Source organism: Drosophila ananassae, chromosome 3R (assembly GCF_017639315.1).
Source record: "Drosophila ananassae strain 14024-0371.13 chromosome 3R, ASM1763931v2, whole genome shotgun sequence".
In the NCBI taxonomy this organism is placed as follows: domain Eukaryota; kingdom Metazoa; phylum Arthropoda; class Insecta; order Diptera; family Drosophilidae; genus Drosophila; species Drosophila ananassae.
Window position 1 is genome coordinate 15909269 of NC_057930.1, and position 27107 is coordinate 15936375.

The 27107-nt window shown below is 42.9% G+C and overlaps 2 protein-coding genes across 5 annotated transcripts; one reads left to right on the forward strand and one right to left on the reverse strand.

Annotated features, from left to right (window-relative positions):
• Nucleotides 1-26289, forward strand: LOC6497030 (POU domain protein 2). 4 transcript variants are annotated; one of them, XM_001962851.4, is made up of 5 exons: nt 1-302; nt 2045-2738; nt 13810-14709; nt 21032-21088; nt 24514-26289. In XM_001962851.4, exons 2-5 carry the CDS (start codon nt 2261-2263, stop codon nt 25833-25835), a joined length of 2757 nt encoding a protein of 918 aa, XP_001962887.1. In that variant the 5' UTR covers nt 1-302; nt 2045-2260; the 3' UTR covers nt 25836-26289. The 4 variants fall into 4 exon arrangements, with proteins under 4 accessions (XP_001962887.1, XP_032311181.1, XP_044572436.1 ...); XM_032455290.2 differs by lacking the exon at nt 1-302 and adding an exon at nt 1797-1863; XM_044716501.1 differs by lacking the exon at nt 1-302 and adding an exon at nt 1804-1859.
• On the reverse strand, nt 8789-11141 carry LOC6498469 (neprilysin). The gene has a single exon (XM_001962852.4). It carries the CDS (start codon nt 10797-10799, stop codon nt 8790-8792), a length of 2010 nt encoding a protein of 669 aa, XP_001962888.2. The 5' UTR covers nt 10800-11141; the 3' UTR covers nt 8789.
• Nucleotides 26290-27107: the final 818 nt, after the last annotated feature.

The following is a 27107-nucleotide window of genomic DNA, read 5'->3' on the forward strand; positions in this document are numbered from 1 at the left end:
CATATCTCCTTGCGCGTTTTTTTAAGTCAGTCGTTTGTCGGAAGTCAATCAAAAAGCGTGTCTCGGAGAACTGTCCCAAAAGATCAGCACCCTCCCCTCAATTCCAAGAAGGTTACAGAGGGCGTGAAGCTGTCGCGGCTCTCGTTGCCATTTCCAATTTATAAACAAAAGTGTGGCACAATAAACAATTAAATTATAATTCGCTCGTGGCGAGGAGCCTCATCTTATGGCAGCAAAAAAAAAGTAACAAAAAAAGCAAACTACAAAAGGAAAGACTAGAAAGGAGGTGCGCCATCATCCAAGTGAGTTTTCTTCAGGAACTTGCCATGTATCGCCCACACACTTTACTGGGACGATCATCGGATCAGATAGATCCCCCCTAGATGTAGCCATGAAACAGGGTCTCCTGACTTGTCGAACTGGTAATGAGGTGCCTCAGGAATTCTGTGTGCGAGTCCTTAATTGGTCATGTGCGTTTGACGGCCAACAAGTGTCACGATGAGGTCTATGCTAGGGCTATGACTGACGATTAATATCTCGAAGGACATTTTGAAAAAAGAAATCCAGAAACAGACTTCCTTATTCCACTCTATACTAAAAGCTTAGGTTATTATCTAAGATATCACAACTATTACCCAACCATACAGAACTATATCTTAAAGAAATAAAATCACATCATCGAACTCGTCCTATCTTTACAACCAAACCCAAAATTATGAAAACACAAATTCCAATTTGAAGACACACCAAGTGCTATGTAGAGCTTTACACGATAACCGATACGATCCCAACTAGAGTAAGCAATTGTGTTTAATTTTAAAACAAGATAAAGCTAAACAAAAATAGAAAAGCGTTCGATATTGTGGCAATAAGAAATTACCAGCTCGATTGGGGGAATTATTGAAGGAAAGCCAAAAGAGCCACAGGTCTGGGTCTGGGTGAAAAAAAAAGCGACTGCATTTGGCCAAAGCCGGTGCTTTGATGTGGCCGGCAGGCATAACGATTCTTGGCAATTGGTTGCTGACATGCAAAGAACATAATTTACCGAGCCGGCAAAAATTGATAAACAATCTTCGTGTGGCACTTTGGCAACGGGCCAATTTGCCGTCGATACTGACAACTCAATTGATTTGTTTACAAGTGCCATTAATGTTAGTTACCACACACCACACTCTCCCAACTATGTCTATATGGTTATGTATGTAAATGGCAGTGGGCCCCACTCCTCCCCATTTCCATAAACTCGATGCACTTTTCAGCGCCGTATCTTATCGGGGCAGGTGACTTGTTGTTCGGGGCATTTGATCGTTCCACCAGGCGGCTTGTTCTTGTTTTATTCTGGTCTCTGTCAATGTAGTTTAATTTTCCATTTCCTTTGATTTCATCGCCCTGAGCTGTCTGACACTTGCAAGACAACCACCCATCCCACCCCGGTTCGGTTCTGTTATCATTTGACTTCAATTTGTTTTCAATTTACAACAATTTCGTTTCAGGCCGCTCTGACAAACTCACCTTTTCCCATCCCCGTTTTCTGTTTGCATAATAATATAAAGTTTATTTTTCAAGTGCTCTTTATGGCGTCTACTGCTGTAAAATGATATGGCGGGCTATTTGGAAGTAGTGGGAGCTGATTTTACAGGCCGAGAGTCATGGGAATTTTTCAAAATTCACTGAATTTGGGGTGTTTAGTTTATATAACTAACTAACTAAGTTAGTTTCAGTAAAGTGTCATAGATTCCAGACCTACCCCTCACTAATCCAGTTTTTTTTTTTGCAATAAAGTTATATGCTAACATCCGCCATCGAATTCCAGAAAAATTAAAAGCAATCCATTGTATTCGGGCAACCTGCAACGTGAGGTGGGTGAGTGTCACGTGAAATATGTGCATAGTACTGGTCAGTTATATGAGCCAAATCAATAACTTCCGCTATCGCCTATCGGCCCAGTACTCATTTTTTTTAATAACAGCATTTTAAAAAGCAGTTAACAGCAAATTAGGCTTTCAGCAGAAGAAGACGTTTTTAATTATCATCTGGGTTTCAGGGGAGAGCAGCAGGAGATGCCAGAATATATATCGCCAGCGGTCCATGGGTCAATATCATAATCTGAGACACCAAGCGGAGCAGCAAACAAGTCGCCAGAGGCAGCAAGGAGCAGTCGACGGTCCCATAAATCAAAGCGACGCAATTTGCTGCTGACGAACTGCAAAGGCAACAAGCAACAAACAGAAAAACAAAAGCCAGAGGAGAAGCAACAACTATGCCATTACTGCTGGCCACAACACTCGCCAACAATTCCCATCACCAACACTTGAGCTCAACTGCAGCAGCAACAGCAGCAGCAGCAGCAACCATGTTGCTGGCGTCGCCATCAGCAACAGCAGCATCCACTCACTGCCTTGCCACTGCAACACCAATACCACCAGCATCTGCAACAGCAACAACAGCAGGTGTTAATGTTCAAATTACTGGCAGAGGCGTTGCAACAACTCTAGTCAACGATCAACTGCAACTCCCAGAAACGGCAACACAAGCGGCTAAATCAGCGGCTAATTATGCCGCTAACATTGGCCATTTGAATGGCTTTTCCCCTAAAGACATCTGCCCACCAGTTCCACCCACCAAGGAGGCTTTTGAGGGACTGTTGCGCGCCCCGCAGATTCAAGTCAAGCAGGAATTCATGGAGTCGCCACCGGAGAGAGGTACCATTACCCACCAAGAGGCAGCAGCAACATCAGGTGAGTCTTTAAATAAATCTTTGATGTTTAATATTTAATTTAAATAATATACAATATATATATGTAATTCGGATTAATATAATATTCGGAAAAATAGACCCAATATCAGGCACTTTATAGCCCCCACCACCCACTCCATAGCATATGTGTATTTAAAAACCCGTTAAGTGAAAAATGAGGTATTTACAATGTGTTAACAACAACCTTGCCATTTTTCACGGCCTTCTTAACCCCAAGAACAAGCCCAGACCCATAAAAAGGGGTGAACACTCCCAGGGCCAGTACTCGTGCCAAACGCATGCTTATGAGATTTCCAATTTTTTATGCATCGAAACAGATTTCATTTTTTATTGGCAAAGGGTCGCCGTCATCTTGATAACAAAAAAAAAAAAGAAAAGGATGCGACACAAGGGAGTCGGGCTAATATTGCGAATGAGGACTTGCCTCACAACGAACGCCCTGTGGCACGAGTGCGAACATTTATGAAGATTGAAAGGGTTGCCAAACACTTCATCCATCTTGAGGCGCAAGGACAAGAATACCCACAAGGGGCCGCAAAGGGTAAAAGGCGATATCCTAGCACATCCTGTTGCTCCTGCCCAACCCGTAGCAGGGAGGGTGGAACATCTTGTTTTCTTTCGATTATTGAAATTGCCATTTTGCCATTTTGATGATCTCGCCCTGGGGACTTCAAAACACTTTCAGTGACCTCTATTTCAAAGGTAGCCCATGCGGAGACCCAAAGGTTGAATAAAATTTAAATAGGAATCATTAGAGATCAGCTCAAGCATCTCATTCATCTTCATATGTAAATCCATTTCCTCTGATCCAGCTCGGAAATGCCTCCGTGACATGCAAAACCTCAACGAAAAAATCAAATCTCCTTAAGTGCCGCAATTATCAAAAATTTAATGTAAAACAAAGGCGGAGAGGGCCCCCAACAATATCCGAGTATATATAGTCCAACACGCGACCGGAAATTAAAGTCAATTTAGGCAAATGTAACTCACCGAAGTTGATTTCTTTGATTAGATTTTCTGTTAGAGATTCGTGATTTTTGGACGGCCTCCAGATCGTTAGCATTTGGGGAGATCCATCACCGAGGTCTAAAGCCAAGCTTCTCATTACGATTTGAACAATAATTTGCCATAAACGAGGCATAGCCACACAATAGCACATCTACTATGGGTATATGATGGGTAATAGGTGGGCTAGTTCGTAGATGCATCCATATAAAAGCACATTTACTAGATACTTGGAGATGGAGGAGCTTGGAGATACTTTTCTTGAGATAATTCAGAATATTATACTGAAAAGCTTTCATTTATTTGGAGTACTTGTATATTTTTAATAGTTAATAAATTATTGTAAATGAAATGTTATTTAAATATTTTTGTCAGTCAAACCAAAAGCTTCTTGAGATGTAGAAGATCTCAAGATAAAATAAACCCTTATTCTGAAATATATATTTAAACTAGTATGGGAATAATAGAGTGGAATAAATCCTATTTTTTGTTCATTTTGATGAAGGTCTGAGAAAAAACGGAATACAAATACCCCTACCCAAAAAAAAAGGGTACTTATTCAAAATCAAGTGAAATGTCTTCAAACTAGTGCCGGAAATGCAAAGAAAAACATACGATTTGAATGCATCCTCTTTCCAGTTCATTGGCAACCGGTAACCTGCACTACTGGCACTTTCTGTGAGAACAGCAGGCCGGGATTACAAAAGGGAAACGGCGTTAGGAACTCAAACCATTTCGGATTTATCTCGCCAATCGAATCTCCGGGAGAAGAAGAGACGAGCTGTCGGTTGGAGCTGACGCTCAATGCAACGCGGCATGAATGAAAATAATTATTATAATTGCAACTGCCACGAGATGGGGTAGGAAGGGATAGGGTCTTGAGTTCTCAACTAATTGCAGGCTCTCTGGCAGCGGGAACCGCAGAAGCGATTTGAAGACTGTGGATGCTAGGGAAAACCCAATAAATCCATTGTTGCGCTTAATTATTGTCGAAATTCAAATTGAAATGGTTGGATTACCTGCTGCCAGCTCGCATCTCGCATCTTGTAGCTCTACCTATCTTACCTGCTGCAATCATTTATCATCCGAAAGATGCGCGAAATTTGAATGCTCAACGACTGCACCTGATCTCTCTATAAACACATCTCCATAGCCGGTCTTTTGTTCATCATAGAATATGTTTATATAAAAAATGGTCTTTATTCGTGTGTGGAAATTAGATCCTATTTGGCCCAGCGTGTGATTAGCGCGTCCCTTTGATCGCACGCTGATGCGCGGCTGTCGGTTGCATTTGATTTATATTCAATTGAGGTTCTCCGGAGGAGCCTAGACAGGTTCTGCCGCAGCAATTAAATTCAAATCAAACATTTATTTAAATTTTATGCATCGGCTGGTGGTTGATGGAATTGCATTCAAGCTTGATTCTTTCCAGTTACCGAAGATGAACTCAATTCGGGATGGTGGGAGATTGTAGTTCTAGTGATGGGAACTTCCCTACCTTGAGATACAAATAACTTTTATATTTGATGGTTATTACTCCTAAAATTATGCACAAAATTCGCGGTGCCATCAAGTAAATACATCTCTTCCATCCTTTTGATCCCTTTTCCTTCGAAACCCTACCGGAAAGGCGTCAATTAAGCCGACCCTTCTAATATTCCTCACCGAATTATGCATCATTAATCAATAAACGGTCACGTATGTTAAGATGCGTCCCAGCTGACGCCGTCACATCTTCACACCTTCTTCGGGAAAGGTCCGGGGAATCGTGGATGGAAAACCTTTAACGAACCGAAGATAACTGCAACTTGCAACAGATGTGGTGTGCTGCCTTAAAGTGATCCACTAATATCATTTTAATCGCATCAAATTAAAGGTTCAATGAACAAACAAGACAACTACCCGAAAAATTCCCATACTCTCCAGATCAATATGGTAAATAACAATTTTTTTCCAAATGAAGGTGGGCAACTAAATGAAAAAAACTCTTTTATTTTGGCCTTGTAAGGCTGCTAAGAAAATTAGATTTTTAATTAAAATAATTTCGTATGCAATTTAGATAATCGTTGGCTAAAAAATACAGAAAATATAGCAGAAGCCAAAGTCAGAATCTAAGCACTGAGAAAAATAAATCGAATAATAGTTCCTAACAGGCTATTTCTTTTTATTTTTAAAATGTTTATAGATTATTTTTGAAGCCATTTTTTGAAGAATATTATTTGAGTTTTTGTTTCAATTTTTAAACTTTTGAGTTAAACAATCCATTAAATCACTAAGTGTTTTTTTTTACTGGATTTTTGGCTGGCCTGCGTTTTTGGTTTCGGGAGTGGGGACTTGGAGCTTCAGAGCCGGGGCGTTTACCCGTCCAGAAATACGGAGGCGGACGCGGGTCGCGGCCGAAAATAAAATGAAGCAAATTTTTTATACAATTCGAGAGGAGGCGGCAAGCTCGGGAAAAGCAGCAGCAGCCAGAGCAGCAACAGCAACAGCATCAGCAGCAGGTTGCATCAAGATGCGAATGCATTTGCCCCGCTCCAATGATGTTGCTGCTGCATCAGCTGCCGTGGCTCCTAGTGGCCGACATCACCATGGAAGCTGGAAGGGTCAGGGCGCTCACGCACCACTACACCACCGGGAACAACAATTGCAAAATATTTAAATTGATCATCTCCATTTAATAAAGAAAGAGGTCCATTGGCTGGCTGGGAATTAGAGATGGGAAACTAAACTTGAAAGCTTGGGAAACCATTTTTTTGTTGAAGACTTTTGAAGATTTCGATGAGTTCTGTTTTAGACAAAAAATGAATCAATAATCATTAGGATTTAAAGTTTTAATCACACTACATTTACTCATGCAAAAGTTTATTAATAAAAAAGCATCAATATAATATTTTAATATTTTATTTTAACTTCAAGCTCCTCTCACGGTTCCATACCAATTTCTTATATTCACGACTGCAGCCTTTTTACTTCCTGCTAAGCTTAAAAAACGTTCTTAACTTAATTTCGCAACGATTTTCATAATTCACCGTGAACACCCGACTTGGCAGCGGGAGCTCCGATGGATTCCTCCCGATCCAAATCGCCATACCCCTCTGCTGCTCCTGCATCTGCCTCTGCCGCTTTCTTCCATCTTCCATCGGAAGACCAAGGCAAGTGCAACTGTTTTGGTAGTTCATACCTGGGCCCGGCTGTTGGCTTAGCCGAACTCTTAACTTGGCCTGCGACGACGCCCCTTTCGTTCAATTTATGCTGCGATGGTGGAGCCAGATGAAGATGATGAGGATGGTGGGTCAGAAATTCGGCATGGGGTGGGTGAAGGTTGAGGTTGAGGCTGGGATTGGGACTGGGACTGGGACTGGGACTTGGGGCTGGGTCTGGCGATGAGGCATTATTGGCCAAGCGGCGGAAGCAGGTTGCCGTGGCATAAAAGGCATTCTGCATGTAATTATGGAAACATGGTTTTGGCAAGTTGTTTGCACAGTAAGTGAGGAGAGAGAGTTGCCAGGCAGACCTTTATAAGCTGTTATATAAGACCTTTATAAAATAAATAAACGTTAAATTATACAAATATATTTAAACGGAAAGATGCTATCTTATGGTACTTTTGATTAATTTTTATTTAAAGTTTAAACCTTACCAGAAAACCCTATCTTAACTAGATTACCCGCTATAGCTCCCATCCCGAACAGCACCCACCCATCCGGGATTCTCCCGGAAAGTTGATTTTTTATTACACCGTCTACGCCTTTCGAATTACCGAGGACAAGCCCCGGCCGCAATGGTTTACATAAATGAAATTAATGCGATCGAATAGGTATCGAAGGAAGAGCGTTGAGGAGGGCCGAGGCGGAGGCGGAGGCGGAGACCGGCAACCTGTGCTAGAAGATTACAAATGAAGGCTAATTTGACTGGTCCATTGTGCAAGGCAAATGCAATTATGAGATGGAGAGGATACGGGAGTGCTGTCTAGGGTTTCCCCGGGCCTCCCGAGAGGAGATTTCGCAATTTGATTTGCCCCGAAGACCACCTCCGCGATCAGTTGTATGATGTAGGTACTGTCCGGGGATTGCACTTTGCATTTCCAACTGCACAAAAGCCATTAAATTAATGATCTATCTGCAGTGCGTTTTTACGACCTGCCAGGAGTCAGGAGTCAGGATCCAGAATGCTTCCCTGCTGTGTGAGTGTAAAGGCTGGTAGGCTGGCCGTTGCAAGGATCAGTTACCTGCTTATGTTCGATCGACTGTCCTGTCCTGGCCAGCTAATAAGAGACCTGGCGCCGAAAATCCATAACAAATGCATGAAAATCCGTTAGGCCGCCGCTCGGACGCCCGAGATAAGCCCGAAGATCCTTAAGCAAATACCAACATATCCTTAATTCGTATTTCGTATGCAGGCTGCATCCTTCGGTGCAACGGTTTCGCTTCCTTTTGACTTTCTGCCCCGGCACTTTTCCATCGTTTTTCCATTGTACTCCTATCTGACTCTCAAGTGACGACTAATGATAGTAGAAACTGTTTTTCTTTTTGGGAAAAACAGAAGAACATGCCAACGATTTTTCAGCCAAAGCCTCACTTTCTGCACCTTTTTTTTTCGGCTACCCAGTGACTGACTTTCTTCTTGCTTCTTTTGTTGCACCTTTTGTTGGCCAGGCCGAAATGCCATTAATTCGTAATGAGAAAGGTGTCATCGCTGCAAAGTCAAAAGACAAATATTGCCGGGATCCGCCCACTGTTCGAGAACCTTTCAGTGAGGGAGTTTACACAGTCAGGTTCTGCATCAAATCAATTAGTATTTCTATTCTATTCGATGGCCATCAGCTGTTCCAAGTGGGGGGCGTTAGTTCCGTCCATAGAACATCAATTTTGTTCGGACAGAAGGACCAAGAAATCGCTAATAACTCCAAGGAAGATAAACTTTCTTTGAGTAGAAGATGAAGCCATCAAGAATGAAATTAGAAAGCTATTAAATCGAAATTATATTAATAAAATATTGTACTAATTTTAGGTTTTAAAACTTTATTTCACCACACTACACACTTTTTGAGAGGATTCATTTCGGTGCCCAGCTTACAGTTGAAGGCCTCGCTGAACTCGGGCATGTTACTGAGAGTGCCCTGTACCCGGAACTCGTCATAGGCATGGACATCCGTCTTGAGCCTCCGGAGCTTCTCGCCACTGTCCTTCCCATTGCACCAGGTCTGAGCAAATTTAACAAAGAACAGCTGTTTGTTGGTGAAGTTCACTCCACGTAGAGGCTTCTCCGACCACGCCTTGTCCCCACTCTTCCGCTTGTAGGCGTAGTAGGCCATCCGAGTGCCCACGTTGTCGGCTATGTTGTCGCCCGAGGTGAGGGTGCCATTGGTTTGGACGCCCATCAGGATGAACTTGTTATACTGGGACTCCAGACAGCGATAGCGCTCCTTGAAGTTCCTCAAGGATGCCGACGACCACCAGTTGATTTTCTTGCCGTCGTAGTTGTACTGATAGCAGTAGGAGTCGAAGCCATGGGCCATCTCATGACCTATAATATTGCCAACTCCAGCGTATTTGAGAACATCAGGAAAGTCCAAGTGGTAGAAGGGCCACTGGGCCATGCCGATGGTTATAAAGGCCAGGTTAAGGAAGTCCGCATAGTAGGCGTTAACGGTTCTCGTGGGCATCAGCAGCGGAATCAGGGCTTTGTCCACGGAGCGAAGCCTTATCCTGGCTCGACTGCGTTCCAGGATGCACAAGTTCTCGAACCAGTTGCTGGTCATATTGATGTCCGCGTACACCTGATCGATCACCTCCCGATGCTGCAAGTCATCCGTGTAGCCGACCAGAACGTCCATAGAAGCCAGCTTGGTTTTGGCCTGGGACCGCGTCTCGTCATCCAGCCAGGTGTAGTGATCGAGGAGGTCGTAGAACGTGTCCTTGATGTCCCTTGCTATGCTGAGTATATCAGCCCGTCGGTCCTTGTCGAAGACCTTTCCTATGAACCAAGGCAAGAGAGCGTAGTTGAAGTAGGTTTCCGCCAAAGAGCGACATTCGCTCGAAACTCCCCCACTCCTGGTCTGCGTCTTCCACAAGGCATAGAATTTCAGGAGCTCTCGCATTTGGACGTAACTCTTCAGAGTGTCCAGATTGGATTGCTCGATATAATAGACCAAGTCGTTGACACTGTCCAGTTGGTTTAGCACTGGCCACTGAAGCTCTTGGCTGCCGTTGAAGGCCAGCTCAAAGTAGCGCGTCCAATTCAGGCGATCCTGCTTGTGTTTTACTACAAAGTCCTTCAAGTTAAGGCGCTCTGTTTCGTTTCGCAACTTGGTCATGGATGTTAAGTTCCTTTCGAACTTTGTGAGGTTGTTAAAGTTCTCAATGAACTGTTTGCCCGTTTCCGAGCTGGCATCTAAGCCAAACTCCCTGGTCATGTTTTTTATTTGCTCCTCACTGTAGCCGGCAAGGACTTTCGTGGGCGGAGACAGAAGGACATCGAACTTCCTAGTGGCTGTGTTGTAGTGGATTTTCATGGGCACTAGGGGGTAGATGTCATATTTAGACATGAAGTTGATGTACATCCAGTCGAATGTCGCGTTGGAGTCCTTGAGACGATCCTCGTCGAGCTCTTGGAAGTACTGGTAGGCCAGCGACAAGTTGCCCTTTACTTCGATGCAGCTGGCGTAGAATTGCTTGGCTTTGATTTCCGCAGACTTGGTTCCATTGACACCCAGATCGCCCAGCTCTCGCTTTGTGGCATTCTGCAGGAAGCCCAGGATCTGCTCGTCGATCTTGTGCTGAATGGCGTGGAGAAAGCTCGTGTTCCTGGCCTCCGGCGGCACCACGTCCGCCTTCTTCCAGCCACCGCAACTGAACTCGTAAAAGTTTTCGCACGGATCGATGCTGCGGTTCATGGTTGAGAGCAGGAACTGGCCATAGTCCTCCAGCAGCTCCTCGCTGTGATTCGTGGCAGGTGGCAGGGAGAACAGATCGTTGGCCAAAACGCGACCGACTAGAACAAGCGATACTAACGTGGCCCAATGCCGGCTGGCCATGGTAATAAAACGGGTAAGAGCGTTGCGAGAGCAATAATTAAATTGGAGTTGCGCGCCCGGCAGCGGACAGAAAAGTTCTAAACTTTTTTGGCAACGCGCTTTGGCAATTTATACAATCAAATTTTATTGTTTTTGTTGGATGGGAGGCAGCGAGGGGTCATCCACACGCCTCAGTGGCTTGGCTAATACAACACTCTCGTTCATTTGGATCCAGCTCACCACAGAAATCACATTAGTGGAACCACAAACAACAAATTTATGGCTCTTGCTTAGAACTGGGCCCGAATCTTCCTCCCAAATCTCGGCGTTCTTCAATTAACCGCGATTCTCCAAAAACCAAGTCTTATCGGTGGCTAGAAGAAAGTTCTGATGGCCCCCCGATCATCTGGAGATATCCCAGGAATCTCTTTCTCTCCGCCGCCAACTCTTTGGACATTTGTTTGTTGGTTTTATTTAAATGTTTTGTGTTTGTGTCTGCGAATGTCACATGTTAATGACCCCGATCCGAAATAATCGCCGCAATTATAATGCACACACTTCTAAATGGTTTTTAACTCTCTCATCCGCCGGCTCATTTTATTTTAATATGTATTTTATTTATTTTTTTGTGTTTAGTTTGTTTTATTTTGGGCTGGGAATAGACTCGTTACATCAGCCAGTTGGGCGAGAGAAAAGCCTAGAGGGGGCTGTCTGGCTTGGAATAATACCAGAATTATAATATCCAAAAAAGCCAATTATTTCTACAAACATAATTTGGGTTTAAAAATAGCATTTCAATTAGATGGCTGGAGAATCAATTGGCGTTTCATTATTAGGAATGCTTAAAAAATGTATTTTTTGGCAGAAAGATTATCTGATATGTATATAAAGAGATAGCTATCTCGACTGGCACTCTTCTCATTATACATTACAATTTTAATGTATTCTTTTAATGTTTTTGTATCCAAAAATTATTTATTCCCTCACCAGGCTGCGGCTACTGTATGGCATTCATGATCACTTCATTGTGGGTCATAAAAAACACAACGCAGAACACTTCATGAATGAAACTCTGACCTATGGCTAATGATACATGAAAATAAAAAATCACCCAGTCCCGCCAAGGCAACCACAAAATGTTCATTAGAGCGCCAACTATCGACGGGGTAATGAGAGAAGTTGAGGATATTTAATTGTGATTGAGCAGTTGGTAGTCAGTTGGGATCAGAGCCGCTGTTATGGGTATTAACTTGATTTATGTCTACGGTATCAGGTAGAACAAAGCCCTCAAAGCCGCAGAAAGTCACATTACCCGACAGACCGCCAGAAGATTCTTTAGCATAACAATTCTGAAAATATTAGTCACCGCTTAACCCTCTGACACCCCTTTGGCTTGTGCTGGCCACGCGACATCTTGAAGATGCAGAAAGGGTTGTCGCCAGGAATCGGAGTGTGCCGGGGATAATGAAAATGAAATGAGGGTGGGTGAGCCGAAAGCTGACTTTCAATTATTGGGAATGCTTCCTGTTTCCTATAGATGAATGGTCCTGGAACTGCTCCTGTCAAACCGCCTCAATACTCGTGCCAGTCAAGGTCCTTTCAATCTGTCGCAGGAGTAGAAGGAGGGGCGACTCTCCCTGAAAGATGAAGATCCAAAGGTGAAAGTTTCAATCAAATGAGAAAAAATAGAAAGAGAGGTGGAGAAGGTCTCTGCTTGCACAGTTGCAGTTGCAAGGAGCAGCTGCTCCTTCAGCCGCACAAGCCGCAATTGTTAAAAAACTGAACATTAAATCCTTTTTTCAGGCTCAATTTGCTACAACAGGAGCCGTGCATCCTTTTGCCGTGCTCCTAAGCCTGGCAAGCTGTTTCAACCAAATCGCTGAAGGCGCTCCAAGGTATCCTTTGCCTTTGCATTGTTACTTTGTGCGATTATATTTACCTGCAACATGGCGATTAGCACGCATCCTGCTCTCCTACTTGGTCCCCCTTTCCAGGTCGTTATTACTTTCCTATGCGATTTGATTTCACATTGCGGCAATATCCTTTATCCTTTGTGCTCCTTTGTTGCATGCACCGGCTGGCGAACACATTGGGCACAAAAAAAGTGAAACTAGGGGAAAATGAAAGGGGCAACCCCGCAATAGTAGTTGGCAGACAGGAGCAGTTGGCTTGTACCCGTCGATCCTTTCAGGATTTTTCAATTACGCAATGGATGCGATTGAATTTTTTTGCAGAATATATATACGTTTTTTTTTTATGTTTTTTCTTTGGAAATATTTTTAATTGAGAAGTAGGACCACACAGAGGCACCTCGTAAGACCCAAAAAGTAGACATCAAGTATTCAGAGAACAGATGATGTGTTCATAATTTTATGATCATAGAGAGTTCCTGGTTTAGTTCCATCTGAATGCATTTTTCCAACTACTCGTAACACCAATCGGCTAATAGAGTCACCCTATGACCCGGCCTAGGCGTGTCTCTGCGATAAGCTCGAACAAATGTTCAATTTTGAGTCCCCCCGCCTCTTATCTAAAATCTATAAAATCCAAATGATGTTCAGATTTCATAATCGATCAAAGTCATAAATGAAATGATTGGAATAGAACAAAAACTGATTGGCCAGAATGGCGCCCATACAACCCCCTTGGAACAAAAAACAAAGCGTAACCAAATGGGGCAGGAGGAGGAGGCGTTGCGAAGGGGTGTACAAGGTGGAAGGGCGTATCAAAGTCGCATAATGATGAGTAATTGATAGTGACATAAACGGTTTCCACTGGCAATATGGTATATCCGGGAAAAGGGGTGGTGGAGGTGCTGCTGATCGAGGGGTGTGTTGACTGGCGGAGGGGTGAAAGGCCAGCAAGTGCTGATAATGACATCGAAACCCCTTTTTTTCTAACCCTTTTTATCCCATTTTTATCAGCTATTTTTTTGGGGCAAAAAAGCAACAAATTCTCACTTCATTTTGGATAGTCTATAAAAATGCAATTGCTAACCCTTTTCTCTTGCAAACCCCTCTTTGATTTATAGCACAGGCTACAAGCTGTCGTGGCAAAACAATATTAAGCCCCTGGTATCTACGGCCAGCTGAGGGCCTCGGATATCATAATTACAATGGCAACAGCAACAATGGCAGCGGGGAGTTGGCGAAGGATGTTGTTGCCTCGCAGATGACTTCCGCATGTATCTTCCCGATGGAGGATGGCCAGACATGTCTGCCGGCCTCATATTTTGGCATGGAAACGTTGGCATCCATCAAACAGCAACAGCAGCAACTACAGCACCAACTCCAGCAGCGCCATCAACACCAGCACCAGCAACACCACCACCACAGCCAGCCAACGAGACAGAAATCCCTGCCAGACTTTCTAATACCTCTGCACGAAATTATGTTCCAGCAGCAACAGAAACAACATCATTACCAGCAAAGGACAATGGGCACATTAATTAATAGTCTGCCACCCGGCTTGGTAGGGTTCGTTCCGCAGAAAACAGAGACATTCAAGTCGTTAACCCCACCGAAACCACCACAGCCGCACCACCACAACGGTGAGCACTTGTTCGTCCGGCATTTTCACGAACGGGATCGTCTCATTCGGGAACACCAGCTAAAGCACCAGCAGTTGCGTGACGAGGAGGAAGTTCTCCATGAGCAGGAATCGGCCGAGGAGCAGGAGCTGGAGCAAGAGAAGCCCCAAGAAGCGCTTTCTAAGTTGGAGCATAACCATCATTGGCATGGGGTCGTTTGCGATGGCAATGGCCAAGCCAAGAAACTGCGCGAAGTGGCCCCAACATCCTTTCCGCCCATCAGGCAGGCACTGCCGTCGAGCGCCATCCTGACAGCCTGTCCGACGAGTGTGGTGCCGCCGAAGGACCTCAGCATTTACGAGCAGTCGCCAAATGGTCGACTATGTCTTCCCCCCAGCAAAGGTAAGTTTTATGCTCAAATTAATTGTTTGAGAAAAGAAAAAATTTATTTATAAATGGAATGGAGTATGACGGGGTAGTGTCATCAACTTAAAATATATTGGTAGTTTACCTTACAAAATAGTTTGTTAATTTGTTGAAACAGACATTATAATATAGAGCACTTCATTCTTAAGAATTTTTATTTCCTAAACAATCAATGTTTTCTTCCTTATATTCCAAATCAAAGGCAAGCCCAAAAACTCAACTCAATTACAAGCTCTCAACATAATAGAACACATTCCATACTATCACCTACCCCAAAAACCAGTAACCCCAACAAAATCCCTTAGAAAGTAAACCCACCTCCCAACCACTTTAGAATTTCCAACATACAAACTCCATTTGAAATCACTAAAATATTAATAAATTTTACAAAAGTGCGAACATAATATGCGTGAAAATTCTCAAGTACGACGGGGGAACCTTTACAACTTTATTTAATGGAATTTAAAACCACTTTGTGCGCCCAGTGGGTTGCTGGGCTTGTGGATGGGTGGGTCATTGCTGGGGTCATTCGGTGGGTGGTAGTCGGGTTGTCTTGAAAGGTTGCTTGTGGCGGACAAAAAAACCGAACCACAATTGCATGAGGTAACCTTTGACAGGGACACAACACAAAAAAAAAGTGAAAAAAAAGAACTCACCCTGGCAGAGGGAGACGCGACAGGAAAGCTCTGACTCAAACTGGTGTCACTACCAACTGTGACCCGGTACTCTGAGCAGCTTATGGCCAATTGAGCTCCGCCTCGGGGAGTAGATTCCGGCAAGGGTGGCGGCAAATCCAATAAAAACGCTTTACAAGCTGTAAAGCAAAGATCATAAATCCATTTTTGTTTTTTAAACCCACCACCCTACCCTCATTTAAATGGAACTTAATGCTGTGAATTTTTTAAAATGGTTGCTGAGAAGCATAAGGGTTAGATTTGCATAGATTTATGTTCGACTAGGATGAAGGACATCCCTGTAGAGCTGGAGGTGGAGATGGGCCATGAGCTGTCACAGATAGTACTTTATTTTTTGAAAGCTCTATTCACCGGCAACCGTTAGAAAACACAAAAGAATCACTCTCTATGCCATCTTCCCTCCAAAACATCCTTTTAACTCCTTCCATCCATCTGCTGACCCAAGCATCGTTTAAGGACAAAAATCAACAGAAATATCGCGCCAAAATGCGAAATAAAAAAGAGGAAGGTTCCCGATTAAAGCGAGTGCAAATCGATGAGGAAACCTCAGTAACGGAAATCAATAGAGCAAAAAGGACAAAAGCAGCCTCCAAATGTCCTTTTACTTCCGCATTCGTGGAGCAGCATCTTCCCTTCTTGGATTATTTATTAACGTTTATTGATTTCGACTTGCCCAGCGGCAATCTGCCACAGAAAATCTTTGTCATCCGCTACTGCAACCCTTCGCTGTCGACCAAAAAACGAAATCCCGACAAAAAATCATATATTTTCTTCCGATTTTTTCCAGTCACAATGGCGAAGAAAATTGCGCACCGTTTTTTTGGGATAGAAAACAGGCAAAAAACAAGAAGAAAATAATAGGACTCAAGGGTAAAAATTGAGGATCACTGTCGAGGATTACCCAAGATCTTCCACAGCTTAGCTCTGAGGCATATACTCTGAGAAGAAGCAACCCCTTAGTTGCGCCCTACCTAAGGGTGAACGTACCCCAATAATGCGTAATTTTTTAAGGTAAAAATATCTTGAAATTGAAAGAAATTCAAATTGAACAATAGACGAATTTTTGGGTGATTTTTTGTGCGATTTTTTTCATTAGAGTTGGGTGAGAAAATGAGGGTTGCGGTTCCTTTTTTATTTATTTTTTCCTTTTGCTATAGGTTCATGATTAAGTACAAGATATCTAACGGAATTTTGGGAAAATTTTCTCACAAGTTTTTGGGTGAAATGTTATTGATTTATGTGCCAGTTTTTTTAACCCATTTTTTGGTGTATTGAAAGAAATGAAATAGTATGTGTAGTATGTAGAAACCCATGTTTTTTTCTAGATTTTTTTAAAATGGTGGCCTGCCTTATGGCTTGCTTATATGTTTAAAAAATTAAGATATATTACTAGTACTACTTATATTATATATTTTCTTTTTTGAATATCCTTAATTTGCTTCGTACTTTCGTCATTTCAATCTAAATACAACCCGGCAGTAAAGAGCTGTGAACCCCAAATAAAACTGTCATTCCCCAACCACTTAGCCTCGCCCTGGCCCTGTCCAGAGAAACAAAAAAAAATAGATCTTACTGAAGACCAAATGCTAGTCTCGTCTTATTTGCTTAACGCAAATTGGTATGTCATTTTAATGCGTTGCAACAACAACAACAAAAGGACACAGGGCGACGCAGGACGACAGGGAAATGTTAGAGTTTTCACAACCACCCAAAAATTGTATGGGGTTCCGAGTTAGTGCTTCGCATCCTGCCGATGTCCTTGTCCTTGTCCCGTCTGTTTTCGTCATGCAAAGTGTGTGTGGTTACCGCCTCCTCCCACCCACCATCTCGCGCCAACTTCCCGGAGATTCTGCCAAGCGTTTATTTTCTTGATTAATTTCAATGCCTGAAACTTCTCGGTTGCCATGTGCGGCGACGACTGTGTATGGGCCTCCCCCATTATTTTGCCGGTCAGTCCAGTGTTCGTCTGTATTCTGGTGTGTCCTGCGCTGTCCAGAACTGTCTGCTCCTGGCAAATAATCAAATTGCCTAGACACCGCCCATGAACACAAAATAACAGACAGGGAAAACTATCCAAAGTGAGGAACTGTTTATCTTTTGTCTCCCAGTGACAAGTTTAATCAGGAGCAACAGCAGCAGGACCCTGGACCAAAAAGGATAACTCTTAAAATTAGTTTTGGGGGAGAATCGAAGGCTATTATTGATTTTCTATTCTTCTTCTGGTTGTTCAATCATTTTGTCACTTTAATATTAAGTAACCCAAAAAACTATTTGTTTTTTATTAATTTTATGAATTAGGATATTAAATGGGACAAGTTAATAAAATATTATGTAATTTCTTTTATCTAAAATAAGTGTTATTTAATTACTTCACGATTTAAAGTAAAAAGGAAGTCTATTCCTGAAGGAAAAACATCAATTTTGCCATTTTAATTAAAACGCTCGGAAGCAACGGGAAATGGGTACAGCCAAAGGGAAATGGGAGAAAAGAGAACGAATTTTCCACCCATTTCCATCCTGAAGCTCCCACAATCTTGGGGAGAGAAAAGAAAGTGCACTTGCAGTCATAATCATAAAAAGTATGCGATGTCGCCAGGGCTGCATAAGCGCTTTTCCGTTTTGGCTTTCTTCGTTGGAAAATACATGAGGAAAATTGCAGCTCATGTGTGTGGGTGTTGGTGTTGGTGTGGGTGGGTGGATGAAGAGAGAAAGAAAATGAGGAAAAAGCGTCGCACTTGTTGTAATTACCAGCCAGAGTCGTGGTGCGATGGCTTCACTGATGTTTATATGAGTGAGTTTTTGTGTTTATATAATCACGTTCAAATTCTCGAGATGATGGGCTGACTGGAGGGCAGAATTGCAGGATTCAGAAAAGGATACCGAACGATTTCTAGACACTGAGGAAATAAAAATAATGTGGAAAATGTCAGTGAGATACTTATGGTTGTCTGAATGGCTTAAAATAATTAAAAATATATTTTATAAAATAAATCCAAAACTTAGAGGTTTAAACAGAAAACCTTCAAAAAACAATTACAATTTTTCATAACAAGAGATAAAATATGCAAAATTAGTAATAATATTGCGCAGAAAATCTAAAATCAGAATAAAGAAAAGCCCGAAATGCATAATACATAGGCCACACCCATTTCGGAGGAGAAAAGTCAGATTGTGGCCTATGCTAATGCAGGAAAATGTGCAGGGGAAGCGCAACAATGGAGTGCAGGGAAATTCCGATCAGAATGCAGGCGACAAAGAATACGTTCCACACACCCTGTGAACCTCGAGGGTTGAATGGCGAGTGAGATTGAGCGAACGCTTGAGTGTGTGTGTGTGAGTGCGAGTGGGTCGCTTGAGTGGAGAGTGTAGAATGGAGAGCGGAGGTCGGAGTGCGCCGGAGTGAAATGAGGAAAACTGCCGCTGCAAATCATAAAGCATATCACTCACACACTCATGCCGAGTGAGAGGCGCTGGGAAAACAATAAGCCAGAAAGGAGGAAGTGAGAAAGAAACGGCATGCAACGCCAGTTAACGTGTCCCACAGCGGTTGCAGCAAACGTAAATGTTTATCGTGGCTCTGGACTGCATTCGGTTATCGAAGGCCGACGAAGACGGTAGTGCTCTCGACAAAAAAATAACTTATAGTAGAAAAAAACAAGAAAAACTACAACACCGATCCAAAGAAAAGTGCCCGAAAAGAGCGTGACTGCATTCGTGACAACTCCAAGTGTATTTGCATTTTAATTTTAATAAATTAAGAAATAAAAAAAAAACACAAAATCTAATCATGATGGTGCTACAACAACAACAACAGCATCTCTGGGATGCAACATCAACAACAAAAACTACAACAACATCACCACAACAATCGCCAAACGTGGAAAGCTCGGCAACAAAAGTTTGCCAGGAAAATTCTCAACCAGCCAACACATGTGAGTTTTTCAAGGATAACGCACTCATACCTCAGATAGCAAGGGAGCCTTTCCAGATGTGTTTTATTAAATCACTTAAGAATGATTCCAATATCATTGATTTAAATCCTTCTTAAAAATAAACCACATTTTATGGGCTCTGGGCTGTATATTTATAGTCCTCTTTCCGTTCAATACCTGTTTGGCAAACTTTTCACTTTCTCGAGCAATAAATTTCCCAAAAAAGTACTAAGAGAATAGAACCAGTCGAGCATGGACAAAGGGCACCGATGATGATTACACGCCCACACATTATCCCAGTCAGAGGGTCCTGAGATCAGATGCAGGACATAGGACAGTATTCATAGAAGGCGCACACACACAATTTCCCTATCAGATGGACGATTTCATGGCGTTTTGCAATAGATTTGATGCGATGTCCTGCTGCTGATGGTGTCGTTTTTGGGCAGCAGGAGCAGCTGTCCTTGAAACGTCCTCACAGTGGGACGTGTGATCGGAGATTTTTTGTTTTCATTTGCATCCTAGCTATGTCCTTTTTACCTGTGCCCAAGACGTTGTCTTTTTTTCGGGGGTATTTCTGCACGAAAACAAAGAAAATCGAAATGTTTTTTTCTCTCCAGCCTTAGGGTCTCTTTTTTGTAAACATTTTTTAGAAAAAAAAACGCTTGTAGCGTGGAAAATAGTTTTACCAAAAAAAAGAAACCAAATTAGCCACAAAAGGTAAATTTGTTTAATTATATTTAAGCAAAAAATGAGGGTGAAAAATGGGAAACATACATTGCCATACATGCAGATCATCTAAACACCTAAAATCCCAATGATCCTTTGACTAATGCCACTTGCCATCCTGCCAACAAGTGGAAGGGTATAAGAATGCCCCCCAACTCCGCCATAAGCTGCCCCAATCCCATGGGGGCTGCCATTACCCAACCACAAGGACAACGCCAGCCGAATGGCCAATGCGTAATCTGTATATTTATATTGTCCTGCACTCGGCATTATGCACAAGGATTCGCCAAGTCCGAGGTTCTCCAAGTCTCGACAATATATTGTCGTAAAAATATGTTACTTTTTCCTGCTCGACCGTGCAAGGATACTACTTTGCTTACGCCCCCGGGGAGCTATAAATTTAATATCTACTTTGCAAAACAAAAAACCAAATGGCACGAAAAAAAGGAGCTCTGGACTGGACAGTAGTAGAAAAGGGATGAAAGGTGATGAAGAATTTCCCTCGAATGTTGGTGCGATTTGGGATTAAATTTGGAGTGAAATTGAAAAGAATAAATATTAAAGACTTTGTCAGTTAATACTATACAATGTCTGTAAACTACTTTAAAAATTATGAGCCTTTGGAATGAGTCCTTAAAAAACTTTACAGCGCAAGCACTCAGCCCAGGACTCAAAGAAATTTTTGCATGTTATATGCGCCATAAGAAATGTGTTATGTCCGAATTCCTAATGGACATTTTACGGCCCAGACATGGCAAGAAAACACCCTGACACTCAACACTCCCCCACCACCAACCATCATTTCCTTTCCGAAGTCCTATTTGCCTTGTCCATTTATTTGTACTGGAAGACTACGTGTCATTTGCATTTTAGTTTCTTTTGCTTTTCTGTGTGTTTATGAACATTATTGAAAATTGAAAAATTATTATTTTCTATTTGCAGTTATGCGACACATGTCCAACTCCCCCACACCACCCTCGCCGCTGCGCTCTCTATCAGGTAAATATACCATAATATAGCTAATCCTGGGCAGGCATTCAGCTGGCATGTCCTTTTTATCCTGCTCCCGACTCGTGTCGGAACGTGGCTACTTTGTGGCTAAATTGATTACTCACACGAGCTGCATTGGCGAATAGACAGAGGACCACTTTTATAGTTTCCAGTTTATCCTTTTATTTTATTTTACTTTTTTTTTTTTTTTGCAATATGCAATCGACTGCATCCCCTAAAGTGCCCCGCAACCCCTCTCTCCCAGTTTCATAGCCTCATTGGGTTTATTTTTGGGTTTGGCATAGGTAGTAACTCAGAAGTGTGGCTAAGGACTAAGGACTCGAGTTGGGTCTGTGGCTGGTCATGAGGCATTAGGTTCGGGGCTTCTATAATATTTATAGGTGCTGTTTAGCACGTGACGGAAGTGTGACTGAGCCAGGACGAAGGTCCTTTTCGGTCGCTTTAAGAAGTTCAATATTTATTAAAAACTATTTCCTTTTCTCTGAAATTAGTTTAATTTATTCCATTATTAATTTTCCATTGAACCATTTGGCAAGGAGTACCACCCACCCACACACTCACCCCCGAAAACAACCCCCAGAGGAAAACAAGCTTAAACTGGAGATCATCCTTGCTAGACCCTATGCTCTTTTGACCTCCCCCCTTAGTTATCTGGCTGACCCCTAACACGACCCTCTTCTGTTCGCAAACAAACAGAAATAACAATTTGTCAAAATGTAAATTTCTGCAACGCCGCATTTAAATGATGGCCCCGATAGCAATTACGCAAGGATGCAAGGACGCAGAACCAAAGGCCAACCCCTAACAGGCTGCGACTAATCTATGCAAAAACATGCCGGGGGAAATCCACCCCATTTGAATATAAACAAATGTGAGGCCCTAGTTGACAATTAAACTAACATTTTTATTGGTTTACATAAATTAGGTGAGTCAATCATGGCAAGGGTGCCTAACCCTCGAGCCTGAGCCCACCTCTCCATTATGCATATTCAAATGTTGTCAAAACATCCCGGGGGAAGGGTTCCTCCCTACCAATAAAAAAAGGGTTGACTTCCACCGCCAAAAAAAAAACTCAAGTGCCGTCATATTAGCATTGCCCACAAAAAAGGACAAACTGTTGATCCGGCTCAACCCTGTTTAACATATCATTTGAATAGCATCGAGGTGTGAACCTTTAGGGAAGGGTTACCCTTCGCCACCTCGTTTTTTAAGCACCACTTGTTGAGTGAGTAACCCCTCTGTCGGTTATTCAAATTGAAAGGATTTGGTTGCGTGAAGTTAATTGAAGGTTAATTTTAAAAAGGAAGCGGGAAAAGGATATTATAATCAGCGGTTTTGATTGGGTGCTTGTGAATTCTGAGCCTTCGAGGGCGTTTTCATGGGCGTTTTGTATATCACAGGGAAACAAGTTCTCCAATACATAAGTGCTTTTGAAAAAGTAATTATATGGAAGGCTTTTTGCATTTTTAATAAAAGAAAGGAAGTTTTTTAAGACATTAGTTAATGATTAAGAGAAAATCAAAGTCAAGAAGTATATATTTTCGTATAAACTAAGAAACTCCCCTATCAAAAATATTTAATCAATTATAAATTTCTTCCAATCCCCATTATAATTGTTAAAATTCTATAGTCTAAGCTCATAGTCCATAAAATTCATGGAATATGCAAGGATAATTGGATTTTCGGACTGACGCTCTCTATCGCGATAAATCTCTCCAGCAGAGGACTCTCTCTCCGACTCTATTGCCGATTGTATCTTTCCCATAAATTGAAACGCACTTTACTCTCCCTGCCAGGACTGCCAGTACTGCCGGGGCGCAAAATCAACCCCTAAAAAGTGCATCAACATAAAGGAGTATATAGAATTTTCCAAAATAGAGGCAACACTTCATTTGTCAGTGGAAACATTCACACATTGCCATTGTGGCACGACGAGGAACTTGCATTCAGCATCGTCCTCGTCAGCAGGATAACACATCTGCCCCGAAGACAGACAAAGCGGCATCACCTGGTTTTGGGTTTTCGAAAATGTTGGCTGGAGAAGCGAGGATCCTGGATCGTGGATAGCTCGCTGCAGGCGTATTCCAAACACAAAGGATCACAGCACTGTGTTCTTATTTGGGTTGAACTTGCTCCCGAGGCTTCTTGACTTGCCTTCTTTCTGCAGGATAACAATGCAGCTTGTAACCCTTTTGCTTGTATGTCGTCTAATTCCCCACCCAATGGCAAGTTACATTCTCTCCTAATCCGCGACTCGTGCATTCGAAATTGTAACGATTTTCAAATTCAAAATTATAGGACGAGGGTTGCAAAATAGTTTTCAAAAGGGTGACAAATTTTGACTGTGCCTAACCCTTGGCCAATTTTTATTTTTGACTGGTTCCCAGTCGGTTCGCAATGGCTAATTTTATTGCCGGCGCGATCGACTTTCCCCGTTCTACATAATGGAAGTCATAAAAACAGCTGCCCACATGCAAGTTAGTTGCAGTTTCAACGCCCGCATCGCAATCAGGCATAACATCAGACATCGAAATCGGCTTAAAGCTATAATATCCCTTTTTAATCGGTTTAGAGAGTAGTAGAGTAGTTGTATTATCTGCTAGATCTTTAAATTCGAGTCTCGCCAAACTTTATATCAAATTTCTAGTGTCGGAAGTTTCCATCTCATAATTTCGAAGCAATACTTTCTTTACAAAATTATGAAATCTGAGCCTTATGATTCTTATTGCTGCGCATTTATCAAAGAAAAAAGGACTCAGGAAGCTTCCTGCTTGGCCTCTGATGTATGGCTATTTTTCAATTATTATGCATGATTGAATTTTCAACAACAGTCTTGGGAGTGGCTGGATGGGGAAATTCAAAAAAAGGAGCAGGACCTGGAAGCCACAAAGGCAAACCCTTCCGCTTGAGCGTTTATCGTAGCTAACCGCAGGACCCAGACATTGGACAGGATAGCGAAAAAGGATGGCCATTCAATTGGAAGATTGAATAAAATTTGCCTTGAAAGTCTATAAAGAAACTGGGTTCAAGAAACTCCCAAGATTAATACTCTTTCTTGACAAAATAAAAATCATTTTTGATCATAGCAGTTACAAATATTTTCCACTATAGAGATTATAGATATAATTTTTGAATAATAAGTTTTGTGGTTCTCATAGATATATCATAGTTTATAATAAATCTTCCTTCAAGTCTTAACTTCCATCCCAAGTCAAAAAGACCCTAGTATACCCTACAAAATAGCTGAAGAATTATTGAAAAACTTGCACAGTCTTTTGGTTAAAATCAAATTATGCGCCGCGTGCTTTGGCCAGTCCGGGTGGCTACTTCAACTTCATTGAGTTGGAAAATTGAAAAGCAAACTACCCGTAATCATCTACTACATAAAAATATCTTCTCTGCTTTTCTTACAGACTGCGGCAAGAGTTTCGAGGAGGAGGAGCTCGATTTGGCCGACAACTGCGACATGCCACAGAATCTGAGCAGCAAGCGCCAAGCCCGAGAACTCGACCCGGAGCTGGAAAACGAAGTGCTGGACTTGGCACCACCGCCCAAGCGATTGGCGGAAGCCAAGCCGGAGTTGAAAATAGAAGACGAGCCAGACAATATTCCAACTCCGGCCCTGCCGATGGGCTTTGCTCCGGAGGACATGCACCAGGCGTTGCAGCTGCAGTTGCACAGCTACATCGAGATGGTGCGCCAATTGGCACCAGAGGCTTTTCCCAATCCGAACCTGGCCACCCAGTTCCTGTTGCAGAACTCGCTGCAGGCCCTGGCCCAGTTTCAGGCTCTCCAGCAGATGAAACAGCAGCAACGCGAGGAGTCCCAGCCGCCCAGTTACTCCACACCGGTGGCCAAGTCCCCACTGAGAAGTCCGTCCTTAAGCCCCGTTCCAAGGCACAGCAAGTCCCAGCAGCAGCGCACACCTCCGAACTCCATGAGTGCCAACAGCTTGGGACTAAGTAGCGCCGTCATGACCCCCAACACTCCCGGCATGCACCAACAGCAGTTGCAGCCGCAACAACAGAGCACCCCCAAGCCCCAGGCAGGACTCACTGTGGCCTCCGCCATGGCCAAGCTGGAGCAATCGCCGGAGGAGACCACCGACCTGGAAGAACTGGAGCAGTTTGCCAAGACCTTCAAGCAGCGGCGGATCAAACTGGGATTCACTCAGGGCGATGTCGGCCTGGCCATGGGAAAACTTTACGGCAACGACTTCTCGCAGACCACCATTTCCCGCTTCGAGGCTCTGAATCTGAGCTTCAAGAACATGTGCAAGCTGAAGCCCCTGCTCCAGAAGTGGCTTGAGGATGCGGACACTACTGTGGCCAAGTCCGGCGGAGGGGTTTTCAACATCAACACCATGACCAGCAGTCTGACCAGCACTCCGGAGAGCATACTCGGTCGCCGACGCAAGAAGCGCACCTCGATTGAGACCACTGTGCGGACCACCTTGGAAAAGGCCTTCCTCATGAACTGCAAGCCCACGTCGGAGGAGATCAACCAGCTCTCGGAGCGCCTCAACATGGACAAGGAGGTGGTGAGGGTGTGGTTCTGTAATCGCCGGCAAAAGGAGAAGCGCATCAACCCCTCCCTGGATCTGGACAGTCCCACGGGCACTCCCCTGAGCAGTCACGGCTTCGGTTATCCGCCCCAGGCTCTGAACATGTCCCACATGCAACTGGAGGCTGGTTCCGGTTCTCTCTGCGGCAGCTCCATCAGTTCCGGAGAGTAAACGTCTTTGATGGGAATGACAATGCCCAATCCTGTACATAGCTTGTTCTCCAAATTCTTCCACAACATTCCACACGTCTCTCCATATCAATGCAACACAATGTCATGGATGTATTTATGGATCCTAGGTGATAGTCAGTCGTATCAGAAAAATCCCCATTACGAATTTATGAGTACATATAGCTCTACATACCCATTCGTATCTGTATGCTAGTAGAGTTCCTAGTTCTAACTAGACATTTATGTATGTCCCGAATGCCATATATGTATGTATGTATCTGTTGTGCCCCCATATCCTTTGCGCCACAAACTAATTCTACTAGATGTATCTAACACGTATTGTCCTAGATGTGTATGTAAACCGATGTTGTTATACGATGTCCAAATGTAAATTGATCTTGAACACACTTAGATCTTAATATCCAAAAATTTCAATAAAAATTTAATCTGATAAATTTATTTATAAAACAAAAATTATATGTGTTTAACTTATTGGTGGTAATCAAGGTGAAGTTTATCCTCGATTCTAAACTTTATTTATCTTATTATTCAATTAGCATTGGTTTCAAGAACATTTCAAGCCACGCGCCATTCGCAACCCACTCGAATCTCATTAACAGCTACCTAAATAAATATGTTTAGCTAACTGATTTCCTTGGCCCGCTTCTAAAGCATTTGCCAGCCACGCGACAAAAGCAAACAAGGCCATTTTTTAATAAACTTCCTGGCAAACGCGGGCCAGGAACAAAAAGGATGCCAAGAACCCACACCAGCAACCCCTTTTCCTCGTTGTTTGTTGCTTGTCGAGTGTGGATTTGTTGGATAAGAAATCACTTCATCTTTTTGGGCTCGGCGACAGTCAATATGGCAGCCCAGACAGAAACCCTTATTTGTATATCGAAGCAAGCGTGTAAATCCTTTTTTTGAGCAACCCCCATCTCCGATCCCTCATCCCGAACGTCCCTTCACCCGGGCAAACTTTGCCGTGCTCTGATTCGTTTAGGAAGGACCTCTAAAAAATGGATAAGAGATGGGGCAAGGAAGGGGTTTATGGCATCAATTCACACATAGTTATGTCATATGGTGCTCGCTTCGGTGGTTGATGCTGTTTTATTCTGTTATCCGTCCCACATGTGGAAGTTTATATGTTTCCTCAGACGTATCCCTTTGACATCACTTAAACGAGTCAAGCTTTTAAAAGAGATATCTTGATCTGAGGTAATATACATATAAGTAAATTATTTTAAATCAAAAAAGGGCTACTTAGGGATAA

Coding starts and splice junctions, on each gene's coding strand:
- LOC6497030 (XM_001962851.4), top strand. CDS start 2,261: ATGCCATTACTGCTGGCCACAACACTCGCCAACAATTCCCATCACCAA. Junction 2,739..13,809: donor AGAGGCAGCAGCAACATCAG/GTGAGTCTTTAA, acceptor TTTGATTTATAG/CACAGGCTACAAGCTGTCGT. Junction 21,089..24,513: donor GCCGCTGCGCTCTCTATCAG/GTAAATATACCA, acceptor CTTTTCTTACAG/ACTGCGGCAAGAGTTTCGAG.
- LOC6498469 (XM_001962852.4), bottom strand. CDS start 10,799: ATGGCCAGCCGGCATTGGGCCACGTTAGTATCGCTTGTTCTAGTCGGT.